The following is a 12,328-nucleotide window of genomic DNA, read 5'->3' as shown; positions in this document are numbered from 1 at the left end:
GTCCCCTCACTTGGAATGATTCCTGGCCCAGAAGCCTACTCTGCTCTGTTGAGGCACTAAGTCTAATAGAATTAGCATCAAGGTTAGAGCCTTAGGCCTCCCTGTGTGACTACAATGACGTCCTAGGGCAGGTCATAGGGCAGACATTTGTCCAAGCCTTGCCCAGTAAGGAACAGATTTGTGAGGAATGCTAGAAATACCCGCCCTGGGTGCAAAGGCGTGTCTCCGGCTGGTTCTTTTGGTCTGTGGGGTGAGCACAAGCATGCTTTGGGTGGACGCCCCCCCCAAGGGGGGGGTGCAACCAGCAAAAGGAACTCCTCTGCAAAGCTGGACCTTGGGGGCCTGCTAAAAGCCGTCTTAACCAAGTGAGAGACTGAATCTGAAACACTTGGGTCACAGAGAGACTAGCTTTCATTGGTCATTTGTATTACCAGGGGGAGAAGGTGGGACCTGGCATTCTTTTCCCACCCACACCTGCCCAGTGAAGAGTGCTTAGCTGATCCACTCCCCAATAGCACCAAGAGAGTTGGGGCAGAGGCAGCCCAAGGTCCCATGTCCAGTAGTCTGGGTCCCAAGCTGCGGGGCTGGGTGTCAGTAATAGTGCATTCGGCCCAGCGTGCCCGTGGCCGTGGCTCCAGGCCCAAGCGTGCCACTGCCCAGCAGGTCTGGCTGCCCGGTACGCCAGATTTCCCGCAGGATTCGCTCACGCTCCTCCAGCCGCTGTGCCCGCTCCAGCTCCTCCGCTGACGTGAAGACATTGACGCTAAGGGGCCCGTCAGGCTCAGTGGACAGCTCCTGGCCCGGCAGCGTGTCGTCGGGACCCAGCCTCGTCATGGTGTCCTCATCCTCGTCGTCATCGTCATCATCATCTTCCGGTTCTAAGGTGCTGCTGCGAGGATCCCGGCGCGGAGCAGGGCCCCGGGGCCGTGTGCGAGGCGCGCAGGATATGCTGATGACCAGCAGGCATAGAGTCAGCAGCAGGCCGAAGCAGACGCCCAGCACGAAGTAGAGGCCGAAGCTCTCTGGGTTAGCTAGGGAGCAGGGAGCAGAAGTCACAGAGGGGCCTGACAAGGTGGAGTCGTCCCATCTGGGAGAGATCCAGGGTCTAGGCTTGGGGAAAGGAACGGAAGGGCAGCAGGGGACAGGCAGCTAGAGATAGCAGCTGGAAGTAGAGGGCTGCCTGGGTAATGACGGACGGGCTCCGTGCCCCCAGGTCTGGCCCTCACCTCGGATGTGCGCATAGGCAGCCAGGCTGTTGCTGAGTAGCTCCATATCCCTCCTCGGGGCATCCATGCTGCTGGGGAGCAGTTCGCCTCTCAGCCTGCGGGGTCACCTAGGTCAAGTCCTCCAGGGCGCAACTCCTCCAGACCCTGGGGAGAGGGGTCCCACTTACTTAGTCGCAGATCTACACTCTGCTAGTCCTTGCTTCCCCGCAGACGCCCCTCCATCCTCGGGAGCTAGGAGAGGCCGCACACGCTCCGCCCCCTCGTGGGGTCCCCAGGCGAGGCCCAGCGCACGGAAGGGCGAGGCAGTGCCTCAGGCTCCCCAGCCGCCTCCCTCCTGTACCCCTCCTCCCGCAGGGCCTCGACCCGGCTCACTCACCCTTCAGCGTCCCGCAGCCTGGCCCCGGCAGTTGCGTCTCCCCGGTGGCCGCATACACCCGGGCCGGGCCGCCCCGTCTGCCTTAGTCGGGTTCGCACCGCGGTGCGGCCGGACACGGCGTTGGGCCAGCCGGCGGAAAGTTTCCTCCGAGGAAAGAGGAGGGACGGGGCGGGGCGGGGCGGAGAGGCGGGAGGAAGAGCGCCTGGAGGAAGGGGAGAGGGGGCGGCCCCTGCTCCCCTACAGGAAGCCGCTGGGGAGGCCGCTCACAGGGGCCGCCCCCGCCAGTCCTAACAACAACACCATGGTTCTTTACTAAACATCCTTAAGGCTTGGGCGCCTGGCAGAAGTTACCCTCCCAACCCTCCGTAGGCTAAGCCTACCAACCATAGAGTGTGGCTATCATTAAATTTCCACTTTGCAAACGAAGACCGAGTCATAAAGATCTTGAACTTTGCTACACTGCAGGACTTGAACCCACAACCCTCTGGCCCTAGAGCGCAGGCTCCAAAATATTTCCCGGTGCCTAGCTCTTCCTGTGATGAGGGCAGGTCCCGTCGCCCCTCCAGCCCTTGCTAGACGCGGTGGAGTCAGCCAATACCCCTTCGTCCTTATTGGTCAGCCCCTCCTCCCAGGGCCCCGGTTGAGTGTGTCCAGCTGCTGTGGTCACCCAAGGTTAATGATTGTTGGACTCGGCGGTGAGCCAGGTCCCAGCATACTGCAGACCCCAGCGGGGGTGGTGGTGGAGGGGGGGGCCTCTGCCTCTGCAAATACCGGGAAGGTCTTAGCTGCTTTGCTCGCTGCCGCTGGCTGCGGGTCCTTCCCAGTCTCACACGTGTGCTTCCACCTGGGCTCAAGGCTTGTACAGAAGTGTGCTGGGGATCTGCAGCTGGGCTCTTTTTTTCTGCTCAGTTTCCTGGCCACCACCCCCCTTCCCTCCCCATGCTGGAGCCGGGGTGAGGGGGAGGCCTTCTTGGCGGGAATCTTGGAAAGGAGGAGGGAAAAGAATGGCAAGAGGAAATTGCAGGCATAGCTGTAGGTGCTGCCTGAGGCCTGAGGGCCATTAACCCCCTCCCTGTCCAAGCTGCAGACCCTGGACTCCTCCAAGCCAGCCTGGGTTCAAGTAGGGGCTAAGAGGAGATGGAGAAGGGACCGGGCTGGCTCGCACCTGGGTGTATTTGTGACTGTTTAGTCTGCTTTGTGAGCACATGGAAGCCTCTCAGCCTGTGTGTTCTTAGTTATTTGCCTTTAATGCTGCTTCAGCATTTTAGTGGGTTGAGTACAAGCCCCTGGTCAGTAGATGCCTGGCTGGTCCTAAAACGAAAAAAAAAAACAACAACAACAACAACAACAACAAAAAAAAACCCAACTCCTCCCCCCCCAAAAAAAAAATAAAGGGAAATTAAGAGTAAAGAGGTTGCCCTCAGGAGGCAGGCACCCTTAGGGGCTGTGACGTGCTGAGGAAGTGGTAGACTCCATTGAAGTGATGAGGAACACGTTGGGCAGCTTTTTTGTTTGTTTTTTGAGACAGGGTTTCTCTGTGTATCCCTGGCTATCCTGGACTCGCTTATGTAGACCAGGCTGGCCTTGAACTCATAGTTCCTGCCTCTGCCTCCCGAGTGAGTGCTGGAATTAAAGGCATGCACCACCATGCCCGCCCTTGTTGGGCAGCTCTTACAAGGACACTCCAGGTAAGAGCTGAGTCCTGAGGAGAGGGCGCCCAAGATCTAGGCAGGAACAGGGGCTAGGAGTGCCTGGCTTTACAGAGACAGAGCTAGCGTGAACCGTGCAAGGGCATTCAGGAGAGTAAGTGGGAGACCACCCGGGAGCTTTTGCTTGGTTTTAATTGTAAGTGAATTGATATGCCCCTGGGCGGGGTGGGTCCTAAGAAAGAGTGTCATTAAGCACTCCACACTTTGGAAAGTGGCTCGAGATAGGCTTGGTCACAGCAGGGCTGGCCTAGAAGCAGAGAGAGCAGGGACAGGCTGGCAGATACTCAGGGAAGTGGTGGCCTAGGCTTCAGGAGGAGGAGGAGGAGGAAGGCAGGTGCTGTCCTGAAGGGAGTTCCTTTGTAGAGGTGGTGTTTGATTGACGATGAATTTAGCCTTGATCTTCAGCCTGTGCAACCCAGCAAAAAATCTTGGGAACAGTACTAGTCCTGGGTGTGGTGGGGGCAGGAGCGGGGAGGGGGGCAGAGGGGGGGCTGGGGTGAAACTTGGACTTTAGACGTGTCAGAATCAGGCTCTTGGTATCCACTAGCCACCTGGGTGTGGGTGGTAGATTGGCAGGTGGCACCCCAGGCCACCATTTCCAGCCAGGAAAGACTTGTGTAGAGACAGAGTCCCACAGAGGAGTTTCTCGTGGCAAGACATTCAGCTGCCTTTCTGGGTGCGTCCTACTGGCTGTTCATGCTCTGGAAATGAGACTTGGCTAGTGTACCAACTTTCACATCCAACTGAGACGTGTCATTCTGTCCTATGATATAAAAATGGCAGCTTATTTTTTTTTTTTTGGTTTTTTTTTGGGGGGGGAGGGTTTGAGACAGGGTCTCTCTGTGTTAGCCGTGGCTGTCCTGGACTCACTTTGTTGACCAGGCTGGCCTCGAACTCACAGAGATCCGCCTGCCTCTGCCTCCAGAGTGCTGGGATTAAAGGCGTGCGCCACCATGCCCGGCCAAATGGCAGCTACTTGTACAGTGGTCCATTGCTAGGAAGGTGACAGTCGTCTGTGGCTGATGCTTATTCCCGGGAGGGTGGTGTGTGTTCTGAACAACAAAGTGCAAATTCCCTCCACTTTCCATAGCAATTACAGTCCCTGAAACTAGGTAGGCGTGGTGGCACACAATCCCAGCTGTGGGGAGGCAGAGAAGGGCGGATCTCTGAGTTTGAGGCCAGCTTGGTCTACAGAGCAGGTTCCAGGACATCCGGGACTGATACAGAGAAAAAGCCTGTCTCAACAAACAAAAATTCTCTCTGTGTATACCCAAAGTCCCTCCATGTAGTTAGTAGGTTCTAGGCTCTGACATCCTTTCTCATGTTGCACTTAATGTAGAATCTGCCTGTTTATGTGTTGTCTGGGGTCCCTAGCCCCTACTCCCTAAATACTAATGGTAACCCCCAACTGGGATGAACACCTCCCACTCCAACAATGGACACACACACACACAAAAAGGATGCTACAGCCATTTATGGGTATTGACATTTGACTAGGTGAAGGAGAGATAAACCTGTGTTTTAGGATCCCAAGTGTGGGATCGGAACGGTCTTGTGAGAGAACAGGTGAGGTTAATCCACTAGAAGACCAACCAGCTCATACAGGAGCTTGATTGTTGTCAGCTGAAAAGATCCCGTGAGCCCAGAACTTGAGGCGGGGCTTTTGGAGGCTTGGGATAGTTTTGGCTGTTCATCACTCCCCACTTCGAGACGCTCCTAGAGAGAACAGCTCAAGGGAAGGCTTCAGGGCTCCAGCTCCTGCTGAGGTTCTGGTAATTCCAAGTTCCCGCAGAAGAAATCCTGCTGATTACACCAGGAAAATTGCTTCTTGGAACTGATATCCTTACGGTTTTGTTGTTGTGTTCCTTAATCCTCATTTCCTATTGTTTTGGTTAGTTGGGTTATAAGTGACGTACACTTGGTTAATAAGTTGTAATAAAATATATTGGTTAAGAAAACTGAGCCTACAACTAGGAGAGAGGTAACCACTAACTGATCACATGGGTGGCTGGTGAGCAGGGAACCGGATAGAGTGAAGGCTCTGAGGGGGCATTCTGAGGAGTCTTTACTGACATGGTTGGGCCTTGGGGGAAACAGCAGGGGATGCCAGTGGCAAGGCCAGGGGTTAGAAAGATGCATGGCCTGCTGAGGATCAGAGGCTTCCATGGAGTGGATGAGAATTTAGGCTTCTGCATTTCAAGTATAGGATCAAAGCCACCCAGAGTTGGGACAGGAAGGGTGTGCACGTTTGAGTTCTTTTTTTCAGCACTGGGGACTGAACCCAGGGCGCCTCATGTTAGGCAAGCATTCCACAGCTGAGTAGCTGCAGTCCACCCTTTGGGACAGTCTCACTAGGCTGCCCAGGTTGGCCTTGAATTTGAGATCCTCCTGCCTCAGTGTCCTAGGACTTCAAACCTGTTGCACAGGCCCTACTGCTTCTGTTATTTACGTTCACTTACTGGTGTGTGTGTGTGTGTGTGAATGCACACGTGCAGTGGTGCTTATGTGTAGTTCAGAGGACAGTTTGCGTAAGCTAATTCTCCCATTCTCCCATGTGGGTTGTGCAGCAAGCACCTTTACCTGGAGCTGTATCACTGGCCTTGTTTTTGTCTGTTTTTTGAGATAGGGTTTCACTGTGAAGCCCTATCTGTCCTGGAACTCACTCTACACATGGCTGGCCTCGAACTCACAGACACCCACCTGCCTGACTCCCAGTTGCTGAGATTAAAGGCTTTGCCGCTGCCACCACCCAGCATGATCGTCTTTTCTCTCCTCCTCCTCGTCTTCCTCCTCTGACTGTCTCACTATGTAGCCCAGACTGGCACAAAGTGAGCTATGTTGGGCTGGAGAGACGGCTTAGCAGTTAAGAGCACTGGCTTCTCCTCTCCAGAGGACCCGGGTTCAATTCCCAGCACCCACATGGCAGCTCACAGCTGTCTGTAACTCCAGTTCCAGGGATCCAACACCCTCGCACAGACATACACGCAGGCAAAATACCAATGTACATGAAATTTAAAAAAAATTAAAAGTTTGTTATGTAGCTCACACTAGCCTTGGACTTGTGGCAATCCTCTTGCCTCACGCACCCAAGTTCTGAGGCTACAGGTGTGTATTTCTTGCTTGTTAGTGTCCTGTTGCTGTCACACAAGCTGGTGTCATCTGAGAGGAGAGAAACCTCAGCTGGGGAAAAAAGATTCCCCCAGTCAAATTGGCCTGGAGGCAAGCCTGTGGGGCATTTTCTTAATTGACGATGAATGTAGAAGGGCCCCACTCACTGTGGGCAGTGCCATGCCTGGGCTGGTGGTCCTGGGTGTTGTAAGAAAGAAATCTGAGGGTGCCAGGGGCCGCAAGCCAGTAAGCGGTTCTCCAAAGCCTTTGCTGCAATTTCTACCTCCAGGTACCTATCCTGTGTTTCTCCATGGCCGACAATGAGCAGAATATGTACACCAGTAAACCCTTTCCTTTTTATGTGGCTTTAGGTTGTCTTTATCACGGCAATAGAAAGCAAAGGACAGAAATTGGTGCTGGGGTGGTGGAACACTGCTGTGACACAGATGCGGGGTTGTCAAGGGATGACTGTGAAGGACTTAGAAGCTTTTGACTGGAAAAGCTGCTGAGTGTTCAGAACTTGATGTGCCTTTCTCCCCCCACCCCCACCCCCCCAGAACTTAGACGCCGTACAGATGATGGAAGCCTAGTTGTGACGCTTCCGAGGGAGGTGTGAGAGTGCCTCTTGTTGGGGCTGTTCATTCGTGTGATGTCATTTCTTCCCGCCCCCACCCTCGGAGACAGGGTTTCTCCGTGTAGCCTTGGCTTTCCTGGACTTGCTTTGTAGACCAGGCTGGCCTCGAACTCAGAGATCTGCCTGTCTTTGCCTCCCAAGTGTTGGGATTAAAAGTGTGTGCCACCATGCCCAGCTGTGCTGTCATTTCTTCCCCACCTCCTCAGACAGGATTTCTCTGTGTAGTCATGACTATCCTGGACTCACTCTGTAGACCAGGCTGGCCTTGAACTCACAGAGATCCATCTGCCTCTGCCCAGCTGATGTGCTGTCATTTCTTGTCAGAGGGGGCCATGGTTTTTTTTTAAAGAGTATTTTTATTTTCTTTAGTATTCTGCCTGCATGTGTGCCTACAGGCCAGAAGAGGGCACCAGATCTCATCATAGATGGTTATAAGCCACCATGTGGTGCTGGGAATTGAACTCAGGACCTTTAGAAGAGCAACCAGTGCTTTTAACCCCTGAGCCATCTCTCCAGCCCAAGTCAGCCATGATTAACAAGAGACCAGAAACCACTAAAACAAAACCTTTGTTTTACTGAGACAATTGATGCTGGTCAGTCAGAGCTGAGAAAACGGCTGTGACTGAGAAGAAACAAGCGTCACTGAAGCGCATTCTTCTGGGAAGGTTTCCTCAGGGCCAGCACACCTGAACTGTGGCCCAGAGGAGCCCAAGGCTGTACTTCACACTGGCAGCTGAACTTGGCAGCTGAGCTGAGCCTTGGCCTGGGGGATGCCAGGAGAGGTTGTTTGTGAACAGTCAGCCTCAGTTACAGTGACACTCCCAGGATTTTAGGGGGCAATGGGGAAAGGCTGAGGCTTGGCACTGTGTGACAGGATCAGGATCTCTGAATAGAATCCAGGAGATAGGAAAGGTGCAGGGGGACAAGACCACCAGCATGCTGGAGATGCCAGGATCACGGGATGCTCGCCAAAGATAGCTGATGCTGTGGAGTGCAACTGGCCTGCCCCTAGGAGACAAGCGGGGAGATGGAGCTGCTCGGGCCCTTTGAAGCCTGGAGGACAGGTTCTGGAGTAGATCTCGGGTGGTAAACACTCAACTTTTTTTTTCTTTCTCTCTTGGAGTAAGAAGTATTTTTTTATTTTACAGGAGCCCACAGTTCAGACTTAGGACTCTTAAAAAAAGAAATGCTGGCCAGGTGGTGGTGGCGCACGCCTTTAATCTCAGCATTTAGGAGACAGAGGCAGGTGGATCTCTGTGAGTTTGAGGCCAGCGTGGTCTACAGAGCGAGTCCAGGAGAGCCACGGCTACACAGAGAAACCCTGTCTCGAAACACCAAGCCAAAGCAAACAAAAAAACACCCCCCCAAAAAAACAGGCAGGCATGGTTGTACATGCCTTTAATCCCAGCACTTGAGAGACAGAGGTAGGCAGACTTGTGTAGGTTCAAGGCCAGCCTAGTCTACATAGTGAGTTCCAGGAAAGCAGGGCTACATAGAGAGATCCTGTTTTGAAATACAAACAACAAACAAAAAAGTAAAAGTCAACAACAAAGTTTAGCCTATGTTTTACATTAAGATAGTAAGGAAGGTTATGGCTTGTGATATAGTTGTGTGTCAAACTGACAAGGGGTCAGTTGTCAGTTTTCGTTGACTTGACAGAAGTTGGAGTTGTTTGAGAAGTAGGAACCTCAACTGAGAAAATGCCTCCACCAGACTGGCCTGTAAGCAAGCCAGCGGGGCATTTTCTTGATGACAGATGTGGACTGTCCCAACCACTGTGGGCGGTGCTGCTCCCTAGGCAAATAGGTCTGGGGTGTGTAAGAAAGCAATCTGAGCAGGTGAGAACAAGCCAGTACAAGGCATTCTTCAAGGGCTTTGCTTCAGTGTCTGCCTCCAGGTTCCTGCCTTGACTTCTCCTGACAATGAACTACAACTGTAAAGTGACATAAAGCCTTTTCTCTCCAAGTTGCTTTTGGTTATGATCTTATACGTTATAGCAACAAAAACCTAACGCAGTCACTATGGCAGGCCCCATACCTGACTTGTTATAAATAACAAATGTGTGAATGTTTTGGCTTCATGTATGTCTGTGTACCATGTGCCTATCTGGTGTCCAAAAAAGTCAGAAAGGGAGGTGGGTGGGTGTTGGATCCCTCTGGAACTGGAGTTTAGACAACTGTAAGCCACCATGTGGGTGCTGGGAGTCAAACTTAGGTCTTTTGCAAAAACAAGTGCTCTTAACTGTTGAACCATCTCTCCATCCCTGTTTTATTCTTTGAAAAACAAATTTACACATACAAGTCTGTGTTTGCTATGTGTGCGCCATGTTCGCAAAGGCTAGAAGAAGCTGTTGCATCCCCTGGATGCAGTGACAGGCAGGACAACCATGAGCACCTGGGGTGGATGCTGGGAACCAAACTCGGGTCCTCTGGAAGAGCATTAAGTGTTCTTTTTGTTCGTTTTTGAGACAGAGTTTCTCTGTTACACAGAGATCTGACTGTCCTGGAACTCACTTTGTAGACCAAACTGGTCTCGAACTCACAGAGATCCACCTGTCTCTGCCTCCCGAGTGCTGGGATTAAAGGCGTGTGCCACCACAGCCAGCCTGAGTTAAATATTCTTTTTTTTTTTGTTTTTGTTTTTTTTTTTTTTTTTTTTTCAGGACAGGGTCTCTCTGTGTAGCCTTGGCCGTCCTGGACTCACTTTGTAGACCAGGCTGGCCTCGAACTCACAGCGATCCGCCTGCCTCTGCCTCCTGAGTGCTGGGATTAAAGGCGTGCGCCACCACGCCCGGCGAGTTAAATATTCTTAACCAATGTGCCATCCATTTCTGGCCCCTTCCCTGACTTTTTTGTTGTTGTTTTGTTCTTGGTTTTATGAGACAGGGTTTCCCTGTGTTACAGCCCTAGCTCCTGGCTGTTCTGGAACTTGCTTTGTAGATCAGGCTGGCCTTTCTCTGATATTTTATACATGTTAATATAGTGTATTTTGATGCCAGGCAGTGGTGGCGCACACCTTTAATCCCAGCACTTGGGAGGCAGAGGCAGGTGGCTCTGAGTTTGAGGCCAACCTGGTCTATAAAGCAAGTGCAAGATAGCCAATGCTACATAGACAAACACTGTCTCAAGGGGGTGGGGGGAGAGGTGTATTTCGATCAAAAACAGTTGAAACTTTTGTTTTGGAGACAGGTTCATGGCTTCTGAGACAGAGTTTCTCAGTTTCTCAGAAAAGGCCAGTTCAAGGACCTTGAACTTCTGAGCATCTTGCCTCTCTACACTTCCCATGCTGCCATTATGGAGTTCTGGGAGTTGGATCCAGGGCCCCATTCATGCTAGGCAAGCTACAGCCCTAGGCCTTACTATGAAACCCGTACTGGCCGGGTGTGGTGGCGCACGCCTTTAATCCCAGCACTCGGGAGGCAGAGGCAGGTGGTTCTCTGTGAGTTCGAGGCCAGCCTGGTCTACAAAGTGAGTCCAGGACAGCCAAGACTACAAGAGAAACAACAATGAGAGAGAGGGGGGAGGAGAGGGGGAGGGGTAGAGGAGAGGGGGAGGGGTAGAGGAGAGGGGGAGGGGTAGAGGAGAGGGGGAGGGGTAGAGGAGAGAAAGAAACCCTTACTGGCCTGAACTTGCCATGCAGACCAGGCTAGTCTCAAAATTGCAGCGATCGGAGAGCTGGGATTACAGATATATGCCACCATACCTGGTTACACCTAAGTTTTTGTTTTTCAAGACAGGTTCAGTCTCTGTGTAGCCATGGCTGTCCTGGACTCACTTTGTAGACCAGGCTGGCCTTCGAACTCACAGAGATCCGCCTGCCTCTGCCTCCCGAGTGCTAGGATTACAGGTGTGTGCCACCATGCCTGGCCCTACACCTAAATTTTAAAAGGTTCTTTCCTGTCCCCATAGCACCTGGACTGTCAGGGGGTAGAAGAAAGGAGGCCGGGGACAAGTCTTGCCACTCACAGTGGAGTTGGAAAGTGGTCAGATTCAAGGCAGAGCTGGGGGTTTACAGGGAGGACTGTGAGGGAGACATGTATGTCACCTAGCCCAGCTCCAGGGACAGACCTGAGTGCGGCAGCAATGGGATGAAGAAAAGACAGGTGCACAGAACACTGAGATCAGGCAGTCTAGGCTCTCGGATGGAGAAACTTCAGCTTGCTTATTATATAGAGTTTAAAAAAAAAACCCGAAATCTGCTAATTAGTAAAGAATAAACAGCCCCAGTGCAGAAAAGCAAATCAGGGGGTGGAGAGTCAGCTCAAGTGTTTGAGGAGCACTGGCTGCTCTCCCAGAGGACCAGGGTTCAACTCTGAGCACCCACATGGTGCCTGTGACTCCCAGTCCTGGGATCTGATGCCCTCTTCTGGCCTTTGTGGGCACCAGGAACACAAGTGGTACAGAGACATGGACATGAAAGAAAGGTTTTTTAAAGAAAGAAAATTTGAGTGTCTGAACAGGGCCGCTTTGCTTTGTCTGCTAAAACAAAAACAGGGCAAACTAGGCAGTTCTGAGCACCAGACCAATTCTGAGGGCTGAGGACACAGGGGAAGACCTGGACAGCCCCAGAGACACTTGTACCCAAAGTAGAAGGTTGTGAATGGAGACCAGACCCAGGACAGCAACTGGCAGTGGTGGTCTGAGAAGGGCAGGGCACCTCATGGTAGCACACCTAGGCCACACAGAGTAGTGTGTGTGTGTGTGTGTGTGTGTGTGTGTGTGTGTGTGTGTGTGTGTGTATGAGAGAATGTGTGGGCTGTGGGGAAGGGGCAAGGCAAGGCAGCCATGGGAATCGGGGTCCTGTCTGGGAAGTCTTTTTCTTCCTTGCCCAGCAAGGGCTGGCCTACTCTACCTCTCCCTTCTCCAGGAAGCTCTCATGGTTTTTTTTGGCGTTGCTGGGAAGTACACTGTACAGTCTAAACTTAGGCAACGGAAGGAAGGAAGGAAGGCACCCCAGGGCTTCCCAAGGAGGGGAGGGTAGTGCAGGAAAAGGCCAGGCCGGCTAGCTTCTTATCCCAGCTCCCTGGACCGGGCATGTGGGTGCACGGTGGCTCCTGACACTGGATTTTATAGAGGGTGCGGATGGCTCTCTAGTTGTCAAGGCCCTGCCATTCCTGCCTACAGTGGGCAGAAGCAGAGCCAAGTCAAGCTAGAAGCTTCCACTGGGCACTGGCAGTAGGCAGGCCATCCTGCTACCGACAGCATGGCCAGAAATGATGGTGACTAGAGATGGCAGGCTACAGGAGGACAAGAACAGAGGCGTGCGGCAGGCCATG

General features: G+C 52.7%; 1 protein-coding gene across 1 annotated transcript; it reads right to left on the bottom strand.

The window, feature by feature from the left end:
• Positions 1 to 393: 393 nt before the first annotated feature.
• EVA1B (eva-1 homolog B) lies at positions 394 to 2,212 on the bottom strand. Its single transcript, XM_084786277.1, has 3 exons — positions 1,603 to 2,212; positions 1,227 to 1,370; positions 394 to 1,031 (listed from the first exon to the last, which is right to left on the bottom strand). The coding sequence occupies exons 2-3, from the start codon at positions 1,291 to 1,293 to the stop codon at positions 592 to 594; spliced, it is 507 nt and encodes a 168-aa protein (XP_084642403.1). The 5' UTR covers positions 1,294 to 1,370; positions 1,603 to 2,212; the 3' UTR covers positions 394 to 591.
• Positions 2,213 to 12,328: the final 10,116 nt, after the last annotated feature.

The sequence above is a fragment of the Acomys minous genome (genome assembly GCF_964271855.1).
Source record: "Acomys minous genome assembly, chromosome: 6".
Classification (NCBI taxonomy): domain Eukaryota; kingdom Metazoa; phylum Chordata; class Mammalia; order Rodentia; family Muridae; genus Acomys; species Acomys minous.
This window is presented reverse-complemented; position numbering and strand designations above follow the sequence as displayed.